Here is a 22,031-nt window from a genome sequence, read left to right as displayed (position 1 = left end):
ATCGGTGTTAATAAAGTTTTTTTTTTTTTAAAGAGCTGTGGTTAGTAAACCTGCCACTAGAAGTGCCAGAGCGACTTGCTGTTCCACTGTCTGTATCACATGATGAAACCAAGCTGAGTAGCAGCGAGCTATTATGCTAGCTGGTGTTGTCAAAGCCGCTTTGAGGAACCACGTATCGAGGGACAGCAGTTTACCCCAACTCTCTGATAAGCAGTCACGAAGCCGTCGAGTCATTCACAAGTAAAAAACTACGTTTTTTGTGCCGAACATATTTTTAGGATTTGTATTGTTTGTGGCTATGGCTGAGCTCATTCCAAGCTGAACTTGTTAACGGGGAGTTTCTGTGTTATGCTAGCGCTAATAATGGCCTCCGGAAGCTAATATCACCATATCCTTGTTTATATTTCAGTGAAGTTTTTACTGATGAAATTATTAATTTTTAAAAGCCGCTTAAAGAAAATAGTTCCTTAACTAAATGCTGTTTTTATATAAATTACAAAGACATTTATTACCCCGTAGTTTGTGTTTTACGTCAAATGTAAACATTCAAGTTATTTGGCTAGCATCAGCTAAGCCTGTGGTCACAAATGCTTTGAATGTAACTGCAACTAGTTACTGTTTCAACTAAACATTGAGGTAGTAATTATTGGTATAAGTTAGTACTCGTTAGTAACAGTCGAACTCTTGTAATTAACTAGTTCAGTTTGTCAGAAGTTAGAAAGTTTGTTAGCTAATGTTCAATGCTAACATGATTGATTGAGGTAAAAAATCACAAATACTTCAAAAGTGTGGGCTCTCACTGTAAATAAAAAGGAGATCGTACCTTTTATTACATTAAATACTTATTCTCTCTTTGTTAGTTTTCCTCCTGTTTTTCTGGCTACCATGCTTTTGGGAATTGTAGTTTTTGTGTATTTAATTATAACATTTTGACTGGGCAACATTTTTTTCTCTGGTAGTCAGGAGGATACAAATACTAAACCTAAATCTGGACAATATTTGGAAAACATGTTAATTGAATAAATAAGTTTATAAGCAAATATGATCGTCTAAAATTGGACTTTTAAACTCAATGGTAATACAATACTCAGCAGTATCATTGCTATGTAGCTGTATCAATCTGTGTGTTAATTTGAAGTGACAGCTTCCAAATCATTCCCAGAAAAGCTTTAAAGTGTTTTTTTTAAATGTTTTGGGCTTGATGACCAACTCGGTGGGCTTGAGGTAGAGTGTCTGCCCTGAGACTGGTAGGTTGTGAGCTGAAATCCATGGTCGAGTCATACCAGAACTAAAAATGAGACCAGGTTCCGCCCTGCTTGACACTTGGCACTAAAGGGGTGGATTTGGGGGTTAAATGGTTCGTGTCTGCAGCTTTCCGCTCCCCCAGGGGATGGGTCAAATGCAGAGAATACATTTCACACAACTAGATGAGCGACAACTAATGAGACTTTCACTCAACTCAGTCTAAACCTTCTGGATGTCAGGGAATGCTGGAGATCCAGGTAAAGTGAACAGAGATGGAGACCCCCTTCTTGAGTCTGTGATGTCCCAAAGAGGCTGCATTAACATGCCAGCCCTTTAATACAGCATTGTTGCTGAATATGTTCTTTCAGAACAGCTGCCATTTATGGATTCATTTTTAGTGACTTCATTAAAATCGTTTTGCAGGATGTGATGGTTTAAATTTTGCATCCAGACAATTTGCAGAGAGCTTCTAGGGCGTTTATTAATAAAAAAAATAGGATTTGCTTATGTGAGTTTTTAAGATTTGAAAAATGGCCATATATATTTCATACAGAGAGCTCGTCCTTTAGCAACCTTTACAAAAGTCCTTGCATGCATTGGAAAACATCCAAAAAACAGCAGTTCTTTTAGAGAGGACTTTCTGCATACAGTATAAGGTGGGAGGGTTACTCAGCATTTTTTAAGACGGCGCCCTTTTTGCATCATTTTCACGTGTTTTGCAAATTTTTAACTAAAGTTTTTCATCAAATTGCTGGTTGTATGCTTTTTTTTTTTTTTACTTTTTACGTTACGTGTTGTGATTTTTGGTGTGTGCAGAGGTGATGTCTTATGGTCAGCACCACCCCACCCAGGGCTATTCTCGGAATATTTCTTTAGCCTTAAAAAGTGGATCTGCAGATTCAGAATAGAGCACTTCTGCTTCCCGTGTGTGACCTGCTGGGAAAATTCCTCTGAAGGTGGAAGCTGCGATGCCTGAAATGACTGAGTTCTTACTTTCACACCAAGCTGCTGCTGAATGGCCTTTTTGTTTTTGCTTGACTGGTTGGAGTTGCATCCGTTGTAGCTCTGCGACTCGCAGAGAGCAACATTTCCCATTCATTTTATGCTGACAGCTATTTAACTTGATGCTTGACTGTCACTGGATTAAAAAAAAAAAAAAGAAAACGCTTCTTTTGAGCTGTTACAAAACATCAGACAACACAGAATTACAGAAACCTGAAATGAGAAGCTGATGAAATTAATTGTGACTGATCAACAGAAAGAATACAGAGATGTTTATTGGAGGGCAGACTGAGGGTTCAAGCAGATGTGAAGGAGAATATTGTATCTTTTAAAGTCCCACTGCGATCATCCTTTGATCCACTGTGAAAGTGTTCCCAGTGGTCTTTTAATTACGATGATGCCGTTTTTTTGCCCAAATCCAAACAACTGTTGTTTTCTAGGACATAGTTCCTGAATGGGCATTTATGCCATGGTGCTCACACAGGACTAGCATGGAGGGTCTTCATCGTCGTTTTCATTTCCTACTGGTTACTAGCGCATGTCCACCACCTACTGTTGGAAGAGGCTTGGTGTCAAATGTTAAATTTGTGCAAATCTCACTAATTTTGCTCCAGGCTTTTTCTTTGACAGCTCTATTCCGATAAATGAATGACTCTGTGTCATAAAAATCCAGCCGGACACGAACCGTAATTAATCATTTCTCCTCCATGATCAATTTTCAAACAGTTGGTACTTGGGTGATTTAAAGGGGCGTCATCCACACATCACTACCAAATCCGAATCCCTGATTGGTCAAAGTTTGACCTGGTTTAATATTCAACGTGTGTTCAAAGTCTGCATGTTTTTTCATAGAAAAGCTTTGGATACAGAGGTGGAAATGTGTGTTTACATAGACTTGTCACTGGATGTAGGCGCTGGAAGGCGCGGTGCTGAGGGCGGCGTGAATGTACGCTAGCTTGAATCTCAGGCAGGACGGTTTGCGCTGCCCCTCCTTTTTTTTCTGAGAGCTCCCTGTTTACACACTCCCACACTAGCTTACAGCCTGTCACAACTCCAACCCAACATTAGCGGTGCAACAAACATAGATGTGCAATATTGGAGCTATTCAGATGTCCAGTCTTAACTTAGATGTCAGCTCAGATGAGGAAAACAAAGACGTGCATGGATGTAGTCGTCTACAAGTGGAGGAAAACTGCATTTTTTTCATCTGCTCCTGATTCACAACAATTTGAATAATGAAATACTCAGAAATGCTTTTTTTAGCTTAATTTTCTTTATATTATTATCTGAGAAATTCCACAAGAACATGTTAAGAACACCAAAAACCCCATCTCCATTGGACTGGGTCTTTCATTTTTAGTTTGAGTTTCAGGACTTGCGGTTTAATCTGCTCTCTAAAACAACCGCATATGAGTGTTTAGTGGCGCTGTCATGTGCATGCTAAAAGGTACAAAAATTACATAACTAGTCAGAGTCTGGTGAAGAAAAAGAAAGTATGGATTTTTGTTAGCACTTCCATTCCCAGCAGCCAGTGAAAACAGGCTCATGGACAAAGGTGACTGACTGATAAAAACAGGGAACATTGGACTCTAACAGTGAGATCAGGGTGGGGTTGACCGCGGGGGTCACCCACGAAGCTCAGAGGTTTTACAACTTGAAGAGTGAGAGTTGTCCGTTTCTCCCACTTCCTGATTTGTAACCACACTCGAAAAACCTTTTAGGGTTTGTTTTTAATCAACTTTTGAGTGATTTTGTTGTTTTTTTTAGTTTTTGTTTTAGTTTGTTTGGAGGCAAAATGCTCTCGTGTCTGCCTGTTGTAGGTTTCTTCTGTAACGTTATTTTAGAATGATTCTTGGGACTCTGAGAAATGTTTGGTTTGCTTTGTAAGCAGTTCAACTTTTCATGATTTGGCAAAAGAGAGGGGAGTTGAGGACAGCCTCTGCTTTCCCTGATTGGTTCCCACTGGCTTTCACCAAAAGTTACTCAAAGTTTAAAAGGCCAAAGCTGCCACAATGCGGCTAAGAGGAGCACAGGAATGACCAACAGTAACCTTTCTGGCTCTGCCTCTCCCTCCCTCTCCTGTTTTTTTTCCAATCTCCTGTAGGGCGCTGTAAAGTAAAAAAATAAAGAGGGGACTTCTGTCATATTCACACTCAAGATTTCAAGCCTTGAAAACGTCTGTAAATCGAGTCCCAGCAGATTGGAAAGCTGATTAGAAAAGGCTTTGTTTGGTCCGGCGGGGCAGAGCCATCGACAGACTGAGGCACAATGGAGAAGCCATAAACCATCACAGGTGAGTTAGTCCCTGCTGCACCTGTCACACCTGCTCTGCGAGACGCAGACATGGCTCTGTTTGTCACAGATCTGAAGGTTGTCAGTGCAGTGCTCTGCTGCACCACATGGCACAACCTACTCCACATCTGCTGTGGAGAGGTTCAGTTGTTAAGTTTCACTTTGAAACTTTTAGCCGTTATGTTTCAAACTCTGATATTCAACAAGGAGGTCAGAGGAGGAATTCTGGCTAAACGGAAATTAATTTAGTTCAGTATTTTTATGATTATGTAACACAAATACTCAACATCACAAGCTAGATTAACCAAGATTACCACACATTTACATTGAAAAGCAGCTAAAAACACATTAAAGCAAAAGAACTTCTATCTTTATTGAAGGACAACAGTTATTAGCATCAAAATGTTCTTTTCACTTATTTATACAGGGAGATCACACACCAGCATTCAATTATTTATATATGCATTCAATACAAGTAAAGGATTAAATCTAGGGATGCCCACAATTTGGTTTAAATCTCAATTTTTGGGTCACGGTTTTGTTTCGGTTTGATATAATAATAAACAGCAAAAAATTCAGAAAAATTCTCATTTCATTTGTAAGTAAATAAAATTGAAAAGAAAAATGATCAGTTGGCTTTTACTATGCCTAGTAAAAAGTATTAAGACAATAAACACTAAATCCTTCAATTCAGCACTTTCAATGTAAACGTACTGGTATGCAGTAAAGATGCAGCCTTTCCATTTTCCCTCCATTGGGTTCAATAAGGTCACATGGTTCTGCTTTTAACCAAGAATTGTGGCATTACTAATAAATAGGTATTTATATAGATTTACACATGCTAAAATAGCAGTATTGTTGTTATTAATAACTATCCTAATTATGATCACACTCATGCAAAACCGTAGCATACGTGGTGACACAGCTGGCTGTAATTACTGCAGCTGCATCACTATCATCACCGTCACACCTGATATCATTATCATTACTGGAATGATTGTCATTGTTTTTACCAACAATTATGTTCATAACAGCCATTTATATTCCATTTAGAGCTGAATTATTTATTCAAATTGCGCTTCTCTATGAGAAGAACACTCTTGCCAACATATATGCCAAATTACTCCACCACACTATTGTACATTATTTATTTATTTTTATTTTTTTAACCATGAAATGTTTTGATAATGTTTGCGCTGATCTGCTCATTGATGCAAATATGCATCAAACCACTTTGGCTCCAAAATGACCATAACTGACTACTTGAAAGTTAAAACAGGTCATTTATTTTCATAGCTGGAAATAAATCCTGGAGTCAGACCTGGTTTGTGCTGGAGGGGTTGCTGGTTCCCTTTTCAGATGACAAAACCAATATTTGACTAAGGAATTCTGCAGTAAAAAAAACATTTGTGTCCAATCCACAGCGTTGATTGTTGCAAATCCAGTCTTTACTCTGCAAGTAAGAAAGAATGCATTTGCATTAGTACTTAAGTACATAGACAAATAAAAGTCAGGCTTAAGGAAACCTGATAGCAGGCAGGCAGATTATTGCTGCTTTAAGCAACTGAATGACTTTTTCTGTCCTCTGTTTAGCTTCAATATTGATTTTTTTTAATTTTATTTATCACCTTTAGATAAACAGTCTACATATCTGATATGTATTATGCTGTCTAGTAATATATGATGTGTTGCTTTATGATCCATCATCTAAAGGTTTATTATCAGTTATTAGTTTATCTGGAAAAGTTTGAGTTTGGGGTTTGTTGCTTCAGCCCTCGTGCTTCAAAATTGTGTATTGTTTCCTGCAGACTGACTAAGAATAGCCGAGCATCATGCTTTTGTATCTGCTGAGTCAGGTTCCTGAAAAAAAGCACATGACAGGTTTTCGTTTCTGCTTTTAAAAAAAAAAAAAATCTTCTGGGCTCTGCTGTGCTCACCTTTTTGTGAAAGCAGAAAATGCTCTTATTGAAATGCTGGATGAGAAGCTTCAGGCGGAAAACAGTGAGCCTTTTCTTGTGGAAGTGATGCAATCCTCTGTCGTAAATGATTGCTTGTTTATTTGATTGCACAGGTGCATGTTGGTTTCGTAATGACAAGCTGCTGTGCAGAAGATGTCCACGCTGTCTGTGACTGATATCCCAGATGTTGGTCATGGTAAGACGAACTGTTTTCTTCATTTCTACTGACATAAAAGTGTAAAGTAGGAGTTTGCTGCTTTCTCGTTTTACTGTTTTTGAAAGGTAATACATCCTTTGGGATGTATTATTTAAAAATCTTTTTTGTAAACGACTTAACCAGGATGTCTTGTTCTCAAATCTTCCCGGTATTCTTGCTGCATTTAAAATGCTTGCGTGAATGGTATAGATTTATAAAAGCAGGAGTATGCGCCATGTTACAGACTGCTTTGAATTCATTGACTGGTCTTCCGTCAGAGGAGAGAAAGGGGTTTGATGGGACGTCTGAGCTGCAGCTGGACTGCATGGTTGAGGAGAGCAGTGGCGGCATGAGCGTGAAGCCCGATGACCTCCAGTCACTGACTGAGCTCCCCCAGCCGGACGACTTCCCCGTTCCCGCTCGAAACGGCCCGTCTAAAATGAGCAGCGCCCTGCTGGTGGAACCAAACGATATCAAGCTGGATCCAGCTGCAGGAGACACGTCTGTCAGCATAGGTATGGGGGGGTGGGGGTGTTCTCTGAGAATAAAGAGTTAATCCTTTGTTTTTCTAAATGTCACTAAATGAGTCATCCCTTTAGAAAGGCAGCTGACCGGTTGGACAGCAGCTGCAGGCCAGTTATTTTCCATGACAATTTTGAAAAATGAGCATCAGGCTGGTCATATTTTGGAACTGTAGCCGCAGTCCAGACTGAACTTAGTTGTTCATCCACATGTGCTCTGATCAGCAGGAGGCTCCTTTTATCTGCTGCTCTCTTACAAATAGAGACACTCAGCAGTGGGTTCTGGGTCAGCCACATTTGAGGCGGGATATGATGCAATCCAGCACGCTGCGGACATCTGTTGGGGTTTTATATATAGTAGCTGTGTTTATATGTGTTTTTTTTCCGTTAGTAAAGCGGGTCTGTAAAGAGCAAAAGAGGGAAAAAGTGACAATTTACTGATAGAATATAGTCTGCATGCAGCCATGCACAACTCCTGAGGATTTTTCCATCATCTGGAATGTACCTTAAAGACCCCCTCTGATGAAAATGGTGTTTTTAACAAGTTCTCTGGCATTTTTCTGAGGATGGAGGACCCTTATAAAGAAAATTTACCTCAAAATTGCAATTTCTGAGAACTTTTTTATTCAAATTGTTGTGAATAAGACAACGATTGGAAAAGATTGTATTTGTGACGTAGAAAATACGCTGGGCGGGCCACTAGCTCCCCCCCACTCTGAGCTGTCAGCAAAGGGGGGGGGGGGTGTCCAGGCCGCAACTCAGAGGTGAATTTCTAATGAGCTGCCGCCGCTCTGCAGAGACTATGTTCTTGTAAACGCTGCAGATTTTTTTTTTCAATTTTGGTTAAAAACAGCCTAATCATAATTGAAAGATCAGTGGGAACACTTTTACAACAGATCAAAGGATAATCAGGGTGGGACTTTAAACAGACAGGGTCAGAGCAGAAGAGCTGAGAGAAAGTGTTTGACCTCCACATGTCAGCTGGTGTAGTTTTTGTTCTTCAGACGATCAAAGTGGTGGTCAGAGGCTTCATGAGGGACCTATGGGGTCCAACAGTTCTGCAAATGGAGAGAAGCTGTTGTTGTGTTTTGCTGCCACTTAGAGGAAGATTGAGATATTTGGGGGGGGGGGGGGGGGTAATGGAATTTGTTTTTTTGCAGTAGAAGAAGAGTCTAGAATGTGCATCATGTTCTAAGAATGTTGTGATGCCTTTAACGCTGGGGGGGGGGGGGGGGGGGGGGGGGGGTTGCACACAGAGGGAAAACAACTAGGAGCTGCAGAGGATGTGAACAGGTAGAGGGGCGGGGCTTAGACTCACTGCTTATGATTCCAGACCCGCAACAAACTAACAGCTGCTTTCTAATAAAAAATAGTTGTCATCCATTAAATTAATAAAATTTATTGGGTTCACTGGATTTAAAAAAAAATAGGAAGGAGTCTGCATCGCTGTGCTTTCATTTCTGTGGGAAACTGATCCAAATGGCTCTTTGAGCGGGACAGGTGACCGACCCCTGGCCCAGAGCATCAACTAATTTACCAGTTGTTTTCCATGAGATCGGCTAATCATCAGATGGTTTATATCAGCCAATTATCACGCTGGTCCTTCCTGCCACCGTGCGACCTCCAAATGAGCCCGGACATCCACTGACCGGTGTCCAAAAATCACCTGGTTGCTGTTTGATTTGAACTTTTCTTAAAACCTCGGTGGCCGCCGCAAAACCATCTGCCAGATTTCCTGTTGGGTTTGTGACTGTAGTCTAAATATGAGCCTTGCATGGTTAAAAACCCCTAATGTCACAAAAAAGTATTTAGGATTTTAGGTTACAATTTCAAAAGTCAAAGTTCGTTTTTGTTGTCGTTTTTGTTTTGTCGTTTTCACGACACTCCGGAGCAGAATATAACAGGAAAGGCAGAGAAGCATTCAATGCAGAAGTCACATGTCAGACTGCAGCACTTTTATATTCTATGCATTTTTGCTGCTGTCTGCTAACGCAATGAAAGCAAAGATTTCTCTGCCGGCGGTGTTCATGGAAACAACAGCCTGCCTTACAATCGGCAAGGGAAAAGTTGAGCACAGATAAAGAGACTTGGAGCTGCTGAGAAGGACTGTCTGGGTTTTCAGTATTAAAGATCAGCTTTATCAACCAACTTCCAATCAAAAACACAGCATTCATATTTCCTGCTGGGATGCTTCTGTGTAGTTCTGAAATTTTCTCCGGATATTCGAAGCAGCTTGTGAAAATGCAAATGTCTAACTTTGCAGCTGAAATGAATTCAGATAGGAGGTTTATTGCCTGTTTATCGTCTGCAGAAAGGAAGCAGCCCAGTCCTTTCTCATCAATTCAACTTCATATGAAAATATTTGATAGCAGGAATCAACAGAATTTACATCAATTTAAAAACTTTCATGGCTGCAGTGCATATGTGGGGGTAAAAAAAGATCTGTTTCATTTAACCCTTTAACACTGGAGATGACTTGCCTTCTTTGAACAATCGTAAAGCTTCCCACTTCAGAATCAGTTGGAATTCTTTTCATTACAATCAAAAAGTTGCGATAATTCAAAGAGCGTCAACACTGGGCGCTAAATTAAGCTGAAGTTATTCAAGCAGGTCTATTGTTGCTTTCTGAATGTGTAGATGGTCAGCCTGTGAAGAGGAAGAAGGGCCCCGCTCCAAAGATGCTGGGAAACGAGGTGTGCAGCGTCTGTGGGGACAAAGCCTCTGGTTTCCACTACAACGTGTTGAGCTGCGAGGGCTGCAAGGGCTTCTTTCGCCGCAGCGTCATCAAAAGCGCCCAGTACTCCTGCAAGAACAACGGCCGCTGTGAAATGGACATGTACATGCGCCGCAAGTGCCAGCAGTGCCGCCTGCGCAAGTGCCGGGAGGCCGGCATGCTGGAGCAATGTGAGTTTCAAGGCATTATAGAGCTGCTTGTTTGTTTCAGTTTTAGTTAAAAGTGTGTGAACCACCGTGCCCTCTAGGTGTGCTTTCTGAAGAACAAATCAGACGGAAAAAGATGAAAAAGCAGCAGGAAGAGGAAACGGCTCGCACGTCCACTGTGGTCACTCCCACGCCTCCACAGGAAGCAGCAACGCTTGATCCCCAGCAGCAGGAGATGATTGAGAAGCTGGTGGCCATGCAGAAGCAGTGCAACAAAAGGTCTTTCCTGGATCGGCCAAAAGTGACGGTAAAAGGAACTCAGAACACATTCATTAAAAACAGAAATCTCTCACCTACCTTCAGACAGTTCAAAAAATGAACTCCTATCTTTTTTTATTATTATTGCAGCCTTGGCCACAAAGTCAGGACCCCCAAAACCGAGATGTGCGCCAGCAGCGATTTGCCCACTTCACTGAGCTCGCCATCATGTCAGTTCAAGAGATTGTGGATTTTGCGAAGCAGCTCCCCGGTTTCCTGGAACTCACGAGAGAAGATCAGATCGCGCTGCTAAAGACATCCACTATAGAGGTTTGTTGTTGATCTGCAGTGGTGACAGCTGTCACTAGCTGTGTCTTTTTACAACCAACACTAGTAAAGTGAATATTTAATGAAGACTGTGACATCACAGCACCTGCCTGAACGCCCTCTCGCCATTTTGGGAGTCAGATTGTTGGGGTCTAACGACAGCCGATGATGTTGTGTCGATCTTTTGTTGTTAATTCGACTGTCTGCCTTTGTCAGTTCCTTCCGTGTTGTCGGCCAGACAAAATAAAGGGCTGAAAGGTCTGCTACAGATCAGAATTCTTACGGAGCCCCTCCCCCTACTGCAGCGAGGCCGCGAGGAAGAGGTCGCAGTGTGCTCATCAAAGGACTGGGTTACATATAATAATGATATAGTCCTATAGATTGACAAAATACAAAAAAAACACTCATATACCAACAAGTCAATAAGCATCAGCAGCTTAATGTTGCAATTATATTTTATCCACATGGTTCGGGTGAGGATGACGAAGACTGACAGAGAATCAAACAGCTCAGGAACATTCAGGCTCTGCAGGAACATGTGGTGCTGCTTCCTCACATTTGTATGTTTTTGGGGAAAATTTGTTTTTTTTCTTTAAAAACAAAGAAAATACCGGATGTCACTGGATAAACCCAAACAGAACCCATCCCTAAATGTGTATCACTTTGAAGACAAATTAAATGTGTAACCATAGGAATATCACGCACAAAATGTTCATTCTGCTGGCGTCCTCAGGCTGCCACTCTTTCCGTTTGACCATGGCGATCCATCGTTTTCAGGCGTCCGTAAAAAGAGACGCTTGAACTTGGAGTTTTTCTGTAGTTGTGATAACCAACAGCAACGCTCTTGGACCATGATCTATTTCTCTACACCAAAGTCACAGATTTTACCCGTCTTGTGTATCAAAACAATGCGTGCTTGACTCCCAAAATGGCGGAAAATGGCGTGCAAATCACCATTTACCATCATTTACTATGATGCAGAACGAGTTGGTAAAATCTTCTTTTCTTTGCAGCTAGTAAAAGCTTTCAGTAACTGTGAAAGTTGTGTGTTTTTGTCTGGTGTCTGTGTTTCACACTGTTATATCTTGGTCTTCCTCAGATTATGCTGCTGGAAACGTCTCGGCGATACAATCCTGCAATCGAGAGCATCACATTTTTGAAGGACTTTAGTTATAATAAAGAGGACTTTGCAAAAGCAGGTGCAGTTGCTGAATTTTTGATATGTTCAGTGAACTTTGTTGTGTCATGTGAAACTGGTTTGTTTCCTTGTTTCCAAGACATTTGTTCTTGAAAGTCATTTGATTTTTTTTCCTAAAGAAACAGAAACTCTCATTCTGGAGCTGCGTCATATTCCTTTCAGTAAAGAAGGTTCTCTCTTGCTTTCTCTTTTTGCTAGGACTTCAGTTTGAGTTCATAAATCCTATATTTGAGTTTTCAAAAGGAATGAACGACCTGCACCTGGATGAGGCCGAATATGCCCTACTCATCGCCATCAACATCTTTTCTGCAGGTTTGCATCTCATTTCTCTGTAGTTTGACTGAAATGGAAGCACAGGCTGGATGGAGTAACGCGTCCTGCCAAACGTCTGCCGTAACCTTTGTGCTCGTTTTGTTGATCAGACCGGCCGAATGTGCAGGACCACGACCTGGTGGAGAGACTGCAGCAGCCGTACGTGGACGCCCTGCGCTCTTACATTATGATAAAGAGACAAAATGCAAGTATCCACATCTACTGCTGCTGTCATAATAAGCAGAATTGTTTTGATTGGTTGAGATGTCCCACTCCGAGTCATTAGATGTTTAGAATCTGCCGACTCAGATTGTCCCAGAATTTTAGTTTATTAACCTTCTTTTATCATTTAACTCCTAAACACAGCACTTCTGTGAAGTAGCTTGAATAATCAAGCAAAATAGTTTAACTATCAGCTAGAAAAAATAGTTAAGTATTAACTAGTAAAAATGGGTGATGATTAGTCATGTGACTAACTTTTGTATCTTCAGAGCTATGGAATATTTTTGGTCAGATATAATTTATATTTGCATTCAAAATTAATAACTTACTTTTTAGATTGTTGCTGTAGCATGAATATGATGATGAGTTTTCATGACTGGATCATATCAGTGGAAGCATTTATTACTTTTGGTTGCTTTTCAGAGATTCGGGATTTCTTGACCACCTTTTCCCGGAGCTTTCCCTTTAGTGACGGTCCCTTAGCAGCTGTCCCACTGCTGTCTCTCCATTTAATTCTCATTGGAAAAAAAATGCCTTAGGAAATTATGGAAGCATAGTTGACTCATATTTCAAAATAGAAGTCAATATCGGAAATGCTTTATCATTTTCACAATACAGCCGAAAGGTTGACTCAAAACTAAAATGAAAAATCAATCTGCCAAATGGCTTTTTCTTCTTCTTTTTTTCTAACTTATTCTGTCCAACAACTGAGCAACCAGCCTTTTGTGCTGGACAGGGTTTACTTTGGTTATGTGTCTTCTGAAAAACCAGGGTGTATATTTGTATAAACCCCTTTTTGTTGTGTTTTTTTTAAACTTTTTTTTCTATTTATCTGTTACATTTTATGTTTTAAATATATATTTTCTTATTTTTTAAACAGAGGGAAGAGAGAGGGAAAAATGTGAAAAAGGGGGGCGGATAAAAAAAGAGAGAGAGGGGGGTAGAGAGTAAGGGGATACAAGTGCCAAGTTACTAATTTGAGAAGGTTATGATTTTAAGCTTCGTAATATTTATGATAGATCTGCAGAAAGGCAGATCCAAGGGGGAAATTCTGACACTAAGCTGAGCGGCAGGTATCTGGAGGAGGGATGAAGCAGACAGGGAGCAGTGTGACGGTTTGCACGTGTAGGTGGAGCTACATGCACGTTGCCAAAGCGAGCCATGTGGTCATTTGGGGAACCAGGTCCTCCCCAGCCCGACCAGCCAGATCAGGAGAGGGGGGGACAAAAGTGAAAAAGCATTTCCGTTATTGACTTATTTTAAACAAATGAGACAGATGTGCTTCCATAGGAAATGACGCTGTTTGCATTAAGACAAAGCGATAAAGAGACTTACTGTCAGTTTTAAACGTTCACTAAAAGGATTTTTGAGCCCGGAAGGCTGAATCTGTGAACATCATGCTAACTTTATGGGATTGTTTTTGTGCGCCTCCTGCTGAAACTAGTGCCGCATTTTCCTTTGTTTTACCGCAGTAAAAGGTCGAGATCCGTTCATGATACGCATGAGGGTCGATCTGTAATAATACGCTTGAAATATACAGCACTGATCATAATGAGAATGACATACATATCGGATCCTTGATCGGGATGCAACATCTGAATCTGATCAAGTCTGAAACCACACGATTGAGCCAGATTTCCCATCAAGTGATCAGATTAGGACGTTCCTACTTTAAACCCACTGAGGTCATTTGAAATCTTTCTTTTACACTTGAGGGGTTTCAGAAACTGTAAATATGCAGATACTTTATGTTGAGTAGTTAGATTCCTGGAATCAGACTAAAGTCCCTCTCCAAAAGTATTATCTGCTTTAAAAAGCAGCATAAAACAGTTATTGTAATCCTGCATTCCTTTTTCTTCTGAATCTTTGGAGATATCTGGGCAGGAAATCGGATCATTTATTCTTTGCACTTTTGTTGAAACGTTTCCCATCATACCGACGTGATGATCATCATAAATTTTGTTTCCGGGTTTTTCTTTTTTCAGGATCACTTGATGTTTCCCCGTATGCTAATGAAACTGGTGAGCCTTCGCACATTAAGTAGCGTTCACTCGGAGCAGGTTTTCGCCCTTCGCCTTCAGGACAAGAAGCTTCCCCCACTGCTGTCGGAAATCTGGGACGTCAATGAGTGACTGCAGATCAGTTGGCCTCCTTTGAACTTTATGAACGCTGACATGGACATCCCACCCAGCCACCGCACTACTGACTCATTCTTGTTGAGGGTCGGTCATTGATTTGAGGTTTATTTTTAATTTTTTTCATTCTTTTGTGAAGGAGAAGAGCATCTTTACCTCCTGGATCTCTGAGAGATTCCTCACAAAACTTTATGTTTGGGATAAACTGAAGAAAATGTGATCATCCGGCTTTTCCGCTGCTGCTCTCTCTGAGTTTGAAATTCCTCACAAACTGGTCTGTACCCTTCCTCCCACAATTAAAATCCGAAATCACTGAGCTAAGACTGTCACGAACAGCGTTAGGGAGTCACCTCGACCACAAAGGATCGGTTACTGCAGGAGGAGGATTCTGAATAATTCAAGTGGACTTTTACCTGCTGCTGGCTTTGGTGGCAAGAAAGCTGTGCAGCTGCTGAGTTCTTGGAATTAGAGTCAAAAGTTGGATCTTCAGAGCATCCCACTTTGACTTTAAAATAATTTTTTTCGTGATTGCTTATCAAGGTTTTACAAATACACCACAAAAGAAAAGAAAAAACCAAACGACTACTTATATCAATATTCTAAATTCCTCATAAGTTCCACAAAGCAGAAAGAATGAATGAATGAATGTGTGTTCTTCATCCATCTCCTGGTGGATGAGATGGACCGAAGCCTCGACACCAGCATGTTGGATTACTCATTGATGCAGTAGATATATAAAGCTTTGCCGTTTTTAAAGTGTTCTTTTTCTTTTTATTATTCATGCTCCGCATGAATAAATGCTTTTAAGTCACTAAATCTGTTTAGGAAAGTTCATATTCGTAAAGATCCGGAGTGTTTATTTTTAGAAAAGATAATGTTTCCCATTCTAAAGCTGCGGGTAGTTTAAGCCTCTTGGAAAGGCTCCTAACTTACAAAAAAAACACATCTTAATTGCAGAACAGCAGTACATGTAAAATGTACTGCTTGAAAAACAGCAGTTTAGTTACAGCCGCAATGTAATATTGTGGATGAGAGTGAAAAACTGAAACTCAAGCAAACAACTCTTAATGCTACTTAAGCATGTTCATATTTATTTATTGTGTTAAATTCAGTTTTCTGTGGGTAGTTTTTTTTTTTTTTTAATTAAAACTACACTGTTTGTTCATCAGAAATGCCCAAAGAAAACTGCGGTAATTTCAGATTGTGTTTTCAAGTCCCACTCCGATCATCTTTTGATCGAGTTCAAGTCTTCTTAGTGGTCTTTTATGCCGTTTTCGACCAAAACTGGAAAAAAAACGGTGTAATTTTCTGGGAAATAGTTTCTGCAGAGCGGCAGGAGTTCATTCAAAATTCACCTCTGAGTTGTGGACGGGCCTGTTGGTGTAGAGTAAGCCTGCTCCCCTTCCCATCATCCATCTGTTTACACTCTCTCCCACTAGCTTACTGCTCCTCACACCCTCAACCTAACTTGACTTGTCCAACAAATATGGCGAGAAATATTGGAGCTATCCAGCCGTACAGTTTCAAGCTAAATGCCAGCTCACGTGAGCCAATAAGGCTCGTGGCTCGCCCATAGTCGTTTCTACATTACAACCACAAGTTTTTTCTAACTGCTTTTTTTTCATCTGCTCCTGAATCACGCTGATTCGAATAAAGAAATACTTAGAAATGCCATTTTAAGCTTTATTTTCTTTATATGTATATGTCCTCCATCATCAGAAAAACTCTGAAAACAGAAAAACATGTTAAAAATACCAAAAATGACGACTTTTGTCGGAGTGGGTCTTCAAAACAGCCAATCCAGCTCTGTTAGGTGAGAAAAGTGAGTCCCACTGTCGGTGCAATCGTGAGAGGTAAACAAAAGCAACTCCCTAACCTGCTATTATATGATTTAGTCTTTCTCTTAAATACACAAGGGACCTTTTTTTGGGTGAGTTTATATTTACCTATTCCTCTTTTTCATGTATGCTGTGTATTTATCTTTACGCAAGAAACGAACAGGAAAAAAATTTGCAAGAGTTTATAATTGCACGTGAATGCATACAATAATGAAACCCTATTTTTCAAACCCAGATGTGAATAAACCACTTCAGTGCACTGATACAGGGAAGTAGGTGCTACGAAATGTATTTTTAACACTTCATAATGAGATGAACAAATCACCATCAGTCAAACTCTACGTGAGATCCCTCCTTAAAAATGAAAAACATTTTCTTTACCTGGATTCACACAGAAAATGAAAGAAATGAATCCTTTATCCATTTCTCTGTGACTTAATTGTGCCTCACAAACATAATTTATTATGAATGAAATGGAACACTTTACTGCAAATTATTTTTAACTGGCCAAAAAAATAAAAAAATCTGTTTATTAGTTGAAGAAGGATGATTAGCAGCTTTGAATGGTTAAAAAAAAGTATTCTTATAGAGAGCAGAAGACTCAGTATGAAGTCAGGATAGCTTAATGGTTTGGCTCCATTTCTGGGTAAAGCATAGATTTTTGTTTTTACAATTGTCAAGAATTATTTTAGTTTTGACATACTTGAAACAATTTAATGTTAATAATATATATTTTAAAACTATTTAACTTCAGTATCAGGGGTAAATGTTTCAGCTTTTCAACGAATTCAGATACCTTTAACCGATAACACAGGCACAAAAATATTTGTCTTTAATCCTGATTATTTTTTTAATATGACTTTAGTTGTGACCTGAGCACAAACTAGAGTGATATTTTCTTTTCTACCTGCATGTCACGGGGTGTTATGTACTTTTTAACCAATTCATGATGTCTAGAACTTGGGCCATTTCATCATGACCATCTAATTGTACATAATTGACTTTTTCACTTTGGTTTAATCTTCCTGTTTTTCTCTGTAGCTGTGTGAGCACTCATTAAATTCTTTGTTTTTTAACATGCACCTTACAGACATGAAGAGTGGATGTGGGAGAAACCCACTGAGCTCCTTTCACAACCATTCATTAATGGTCTACTTTAGGCTGCAGAGTAATCCAACAATATTTCTCTTTTTTTATTTCTTTTTTATATATAAAATTTCTTCTTGTTTTTCCTTAAAGCACCTTCAGCACAGACAACAATGCAGTATTTCCTCACCACTGGAGGCAGTCGCTGTAGTTCAACATCACAGCTGCTGCTTCAGTTTGTTGCATTGCTAATTCAAAAACTGCTTGAAAACCATAGAAGTGAATTTTGCATAGAAAGGTTCAAAACGGACGCATCAACACTGATAAATCAGCTGCATCATGTCATGTTCTACATAGGCCGCACTGAACCTCTTGCCTTTCTTCGTAAACTTAAGTTTAACATGCGTTTGTCCTTGACGTAACACGTTAATACTTTTATTTTGGTGGAAAAATTAGATTAACAATGCCATTCTAAAATTGTGATTTTTCTACATGTATTCTCTTAATTTGTTTTCAGAGTTTAATTTTTGTATCCCCTCTTAAGGAGAATGTGGGGTTTGCTTTTTGGTTGTTGGTTTTTTGTTTGTTTTTTGGCAAGGTTACTGGCCAAACACTAACCAGTTAACTTCTATTCGAGACTTTGAGAGTGAATTATTCACCCTGGTTTCATCTGATTTCCACTGACAAAAGAAAAACAGTAGATCTGAAAGTGTAAATGTGCTTTATGACTAACAGCAAAAAAGACAAATCTGTCATTGACTCTTAAAGGTTTGTGTTAATTCTGTAGGTTTCAAAGGTAATTGTACTGTATATACTGTAATTGTGACTTCTGATCTCATGTCTTTGATGGGTGATGCTGTAAACATTGATATATAAATAGAGATTCAAGACTATTTTAATACTTGTAACCTCTGAAGAACTTGTTTTTGTATGTACAGTATAAATTAAAACTGCTGTAATGCTGATATGTTTGGGTTGACTTCTTTATGTGTTTCACACGTGGTCCTCAGACAGAAGAAAATACAGTTAAGACAGGATTCAAACTTTAAAAACGTCTCATTTTGACTCAACTTGGTTTTGCTTTATTGGTTTATTTCTAACAATAAAGGAAAAAAAAGACAAAAATAAAAAAGCTAGGCACATCAAACCTAGTTAAAATATTAAGTCATACATTGATTGTAAAATAAATAAACAAAAATAAGAGGATGGTGTCCTCTTTATAATATGGTATCTCCTAACTATTAATAGACATCTTTGCACTGATATATACTGCACACACCATACTGAATCCTTTAGATATCCTTTTTTTACATGATTGCCATAATCCAGTTCTTAATATCTGTTCATTGTCATTGATACTTTATCAGCCCAAGTGCAGATTATCTATTAAGTAACAGAAGAAGGGATTATTGATACATGATAAGAAAAGAATATTACACAATTCCAGAAAACCTTTTTACAGTAGGGTGTACAGCCACAACCTACATTTTGCAAATATTGCACTGATGAAAATTGGTCATACATGAATATACGTGGAAAAACTGTGTAAAGTTGTGGTCTTTCACATTAAATTTTAACAAATGTTGCACAAATGAACTCTGTTAAAACCACAGAAAAAGTTCTAATAAACCACGCAAAGAACACACAAATCAATGAGTTTGGATTTTTGTTTTCCATAAATGATCTGTTTCATGTCTTTTACTAAATGATAATTAAAGAGGTTTTTACTAAACAGACATCCTCTATATTTTTCTGATTTGACCTTTCCTGACCACTGAATGATAGAAATGTTTCCCGTCTAAAACAGGTCACATGCATTTTTAGTTAAATTTAACATGAGATTAAGATTACACAGCAGAATATTGGCAACAACATAAAAGAAGAAATAAATAAACAAATATATAAGAAAAAAGCTATAAATGTATGCTTCAACAAGTTGTAATTGACAAGCAAAAGGTAATGCTTTTTGAAAGAAGAATGGAATAGAATAGAATACAATGCTTTATCGTCATCATACAAGGAGCACACCAAATTTAAAAGCTGCCATCATGTTAAGGTACGTCTGGAATCCTAAGAATAATCTATTCAATTTAATTTTATTTGTATAGCCCAAATTCCCAACAGCAGTTGTCTCAATGGAAACAGTAATTTAAAAAGTAAAACATAAAATAAAAAGGATCATTTACCTCATGGTAAGGAAAAACTCCTAAAAAAAACGGATTCCGGAAAAAATGAAGAAACCTCAGGGGTGTCCACATGAAGGAGGGATCCTCCCCCAGGACGGACAGGGGATGTACCAGAACTCATAGAGAAGAATGAACTTATCTAACTCTACAACTACAAGTTTAAAGTCCAGCAGATGAGCTTCATCCAGACAGAGTTGGGGGGACTGCCGGGGGCGCGAGACGAGCCAGAGGCATAGCCAGAATCCACAGCCAAGAATAAAAGATAATTAAAAAAAAAAAAGAATCTGTGCTTTAATGTCACATTTAGCTTTTAAAATGTTTCAACAATACAATCAAACTTTACCTGTAAAAGATATCTTGCAGAAAATTCTGACAAATGTCGGAAGGACTTCTCAAGAATGTTGCTGAATCTGTTTTACTTTTTTAGTTCATAAATGTGCTATATGTTATAATGTTACATTAAATTAATTCTTTAAAAAGCATGTATTTTTCCAATTAAAATAACTTTTTTTCTTATGACTTATGATTTTGCATTGATTCTTTTGTTTCATTTTTTCATTTCGTTCATTTCTTTGACTATTTTTGTTTAAGAATAATAATAATAATGAAAAAATTAATTAATTAAAAAGTTTTTTACTTGTATTTTTAACTTGTTACAGGATCGGTTGCTAATTTAAACAGTAGAAAAAACCGAACCCATTATTGAAGCAAAGAGGAAAAACAGACAGTTTTAGTCTAGTTTAATTGTTCATCTTTTCGGTCGATCAGTTTCTCAGTATGCGGAACTCCCCACAGACTCACGATGAGAAGGAAGGAGGAGAGGAGGAGGAGGAGGAGGAAGAGGAGGAGGATGTTGTGAAGGCAGGTTGGTTGTAACTGACCGAACCACTTGCTCTCCGTGCAGTAGTAGGCGGCGCACATCCCGCATCATTTTACGTTGCTCCGAGCTAGTCAGACTAACTAGTACGCCCCGTCGTTTCCCCCTCCGTCAGAACAGCCAAATGCTCAACAGTAACTTAAATTTAAAATTCAATTCAACAAGACAGCCTCTCCCTTCTGTCACCGAAGAGGACAACTAGAACTCAGGCCGTCTTTCTTTGGCAGCTGGCTTCTCGGCGAACGTTAGCCGCTAAAGCTAACGCAAGCAGGTAGGAGTGTCCTTATGCAATGTGTTTAAGGTTTAAACTCAACTTGTTCGTGTATGCTTTTTTTATTTTATTTTAACGCCTTTTCTTTCTCGTGTGACAACCGCATGCCATGTGACGTTTTAGACTTAAATAAGGTAACTGTAAAATCAGCCAAGCTACTCCTAGCTACTTAGCTTGCTAGCTAATCCATCCGTGACGTAGGAGAGCATAAGTCTGGCAGAGAGAAGGTGAGAGGATGCTTCTTTGACATCAACACCGAGCACGACATATATATATGCTCACGGCTCAACACAGATATAAAAAGTGTGGCTGTACCCAAACGCCATATGGCCGTTTGTCTGGATTTTAGAGGCGTTGACACTGCCTTATCCCGTTTTTGGCAGATGCCCTTGCCTCATTATCTGGAGGTAGCGCGTGCAAATTGTTATACTACACTTCGTATCCAGTTATTCAAGGAGACTTGTGCTGTGGAGTCGACGCGCACGACGACGCGTTTGCTTTTTTGTTTTCGGTCATTGTAAATTCTCTAGTAGGAACGTCTAGTGGGTCGTTTTGTCCTGTCACACTTTCAGACAGGCCTCAAGAACAAAAACGGTTGTTACTGAATTTGTAAATGCTTTACATGACTGGGACGTCAATCAAAAATAATGCACAAAAACAGAGAAAATACGTTATTGAATGCAGTAGACAGCCATGAACTTCAACAAAAAACCCGTCCTTCCTCATTCTAATAGATTTTCATGTGCTAGTACATCATGGTACCATTAATCCACTTAGTCTAAAATGTTCCTTAGTTTAATATAAAGAGTATGGCTGTCAGGGGATTAATATTTTTGAGCTATTGGTGAATCAATCTAGTTTGTTTCAAACCTAATAATCGGCATGAAAAGCCTTATTTTGAGGTATTTTCTTTTCAACTTCTGGCTTTGTGGCACAGTAAAAGGTCGAAAAACAAGGTAAATGGTGAATTTATGAAGCTTTTAATAAAAAAAAACATAACAGATGTTTAACCTTTACTTTTACACCACAAAGGGGGATTTTTTTTTCAATGTCATAATAAATAAATAAATAAATCAGGTCCAAAGTGTTCTAATTGAACCCCCCAGTAAGAACACCTTATGTAGCAATCAAAAACATTCAACCATGGACTTCTAGGTAATACCATAACACAGATGTTGATAGGTGTATTCAACAGTTTATTACAATAGCAATACAATAAAATAGCCA

At 39.0% G+C, this 22,031-nt stretch overlaps 2 protein-coding genes across 51 annotated transcripts in view; both read left to right on the top strand.

Moving 5' to 3' along the window:
• The first annotated feature begins 55 nt into the window (after nucleotides 1-55).
• Nucleotides 56-18,435, top strand: nr1h3 (nuclear receptor subfamily 1, group H, member 3). Its single transcript, XM_023952638.2, has 11 exons — nucleotides 56-240; nucleotides 4,352-4,540; nucleotides 6,611-6,693; nucleotides 6,972-7,208; nucleotides 9,852-10,118; nucleotides 10,196-10,401; nucleotides 10,503-10,682; nucleotides 11,779-11,878; nucleotides 12,076-12,189; nucleotides 12,300-12,394; nucleotides 14,397-18,435. The coding sequence occupies exons 3-11, from the start codon at nucleotides 6,651-6,653 to the stop codon at nucleotides 14,541-14,543; spliced, it is 1,389 nt and encodes a 462-aa protein (XP_023808406.1). The 5' UTR covers nucleotides 56-240; nucleotides 4,352-4,540; nucleotides 6,611-6,650; the 3' UTR covers nucleotides 14,544-18,435.
• A 1,943-nt stretch (nucleotides 18,436-20,378) lies between these two features.
• Nucleotides 20,379-22,031, top strand: part of madd (MAP-kinase activating death domain) — a 65,690-nt gene continuing 64,037 nt past the window's right edge. For all 50 annotated transcript variants that reach the window (XM_078945074.1, XM_078945069.1, XM_078945050.1 and 47 more), the window contains exon 1: nucleotides 20,379-20,804. The gene's annotated coding sequence lies outside the window, so the exon portion shown is untranslated. The remainder of the gene's footprint in view (nucleotides 20,805-22,031) is intronic.

Source organism: Oryzias latipes, chromosome 3 (genome assembly GCF_053564925.1).
Source record: "Oryzias latipes strain Hd-rR chromosome 3, Olatipes_Hd-rR_3.1".
Lineage (NCBI taxonomy): Eukaryota > Metazoa > Chordata > Actinopteri > Beloniformes > Adrianichthyidae > Oryzias > Oryzias latipes.
The sequence above is the reverse complement of the archived record's forward strand: the minus strand, read 5'-3'. Positions and strand labels throughout refer to the sequence as shown.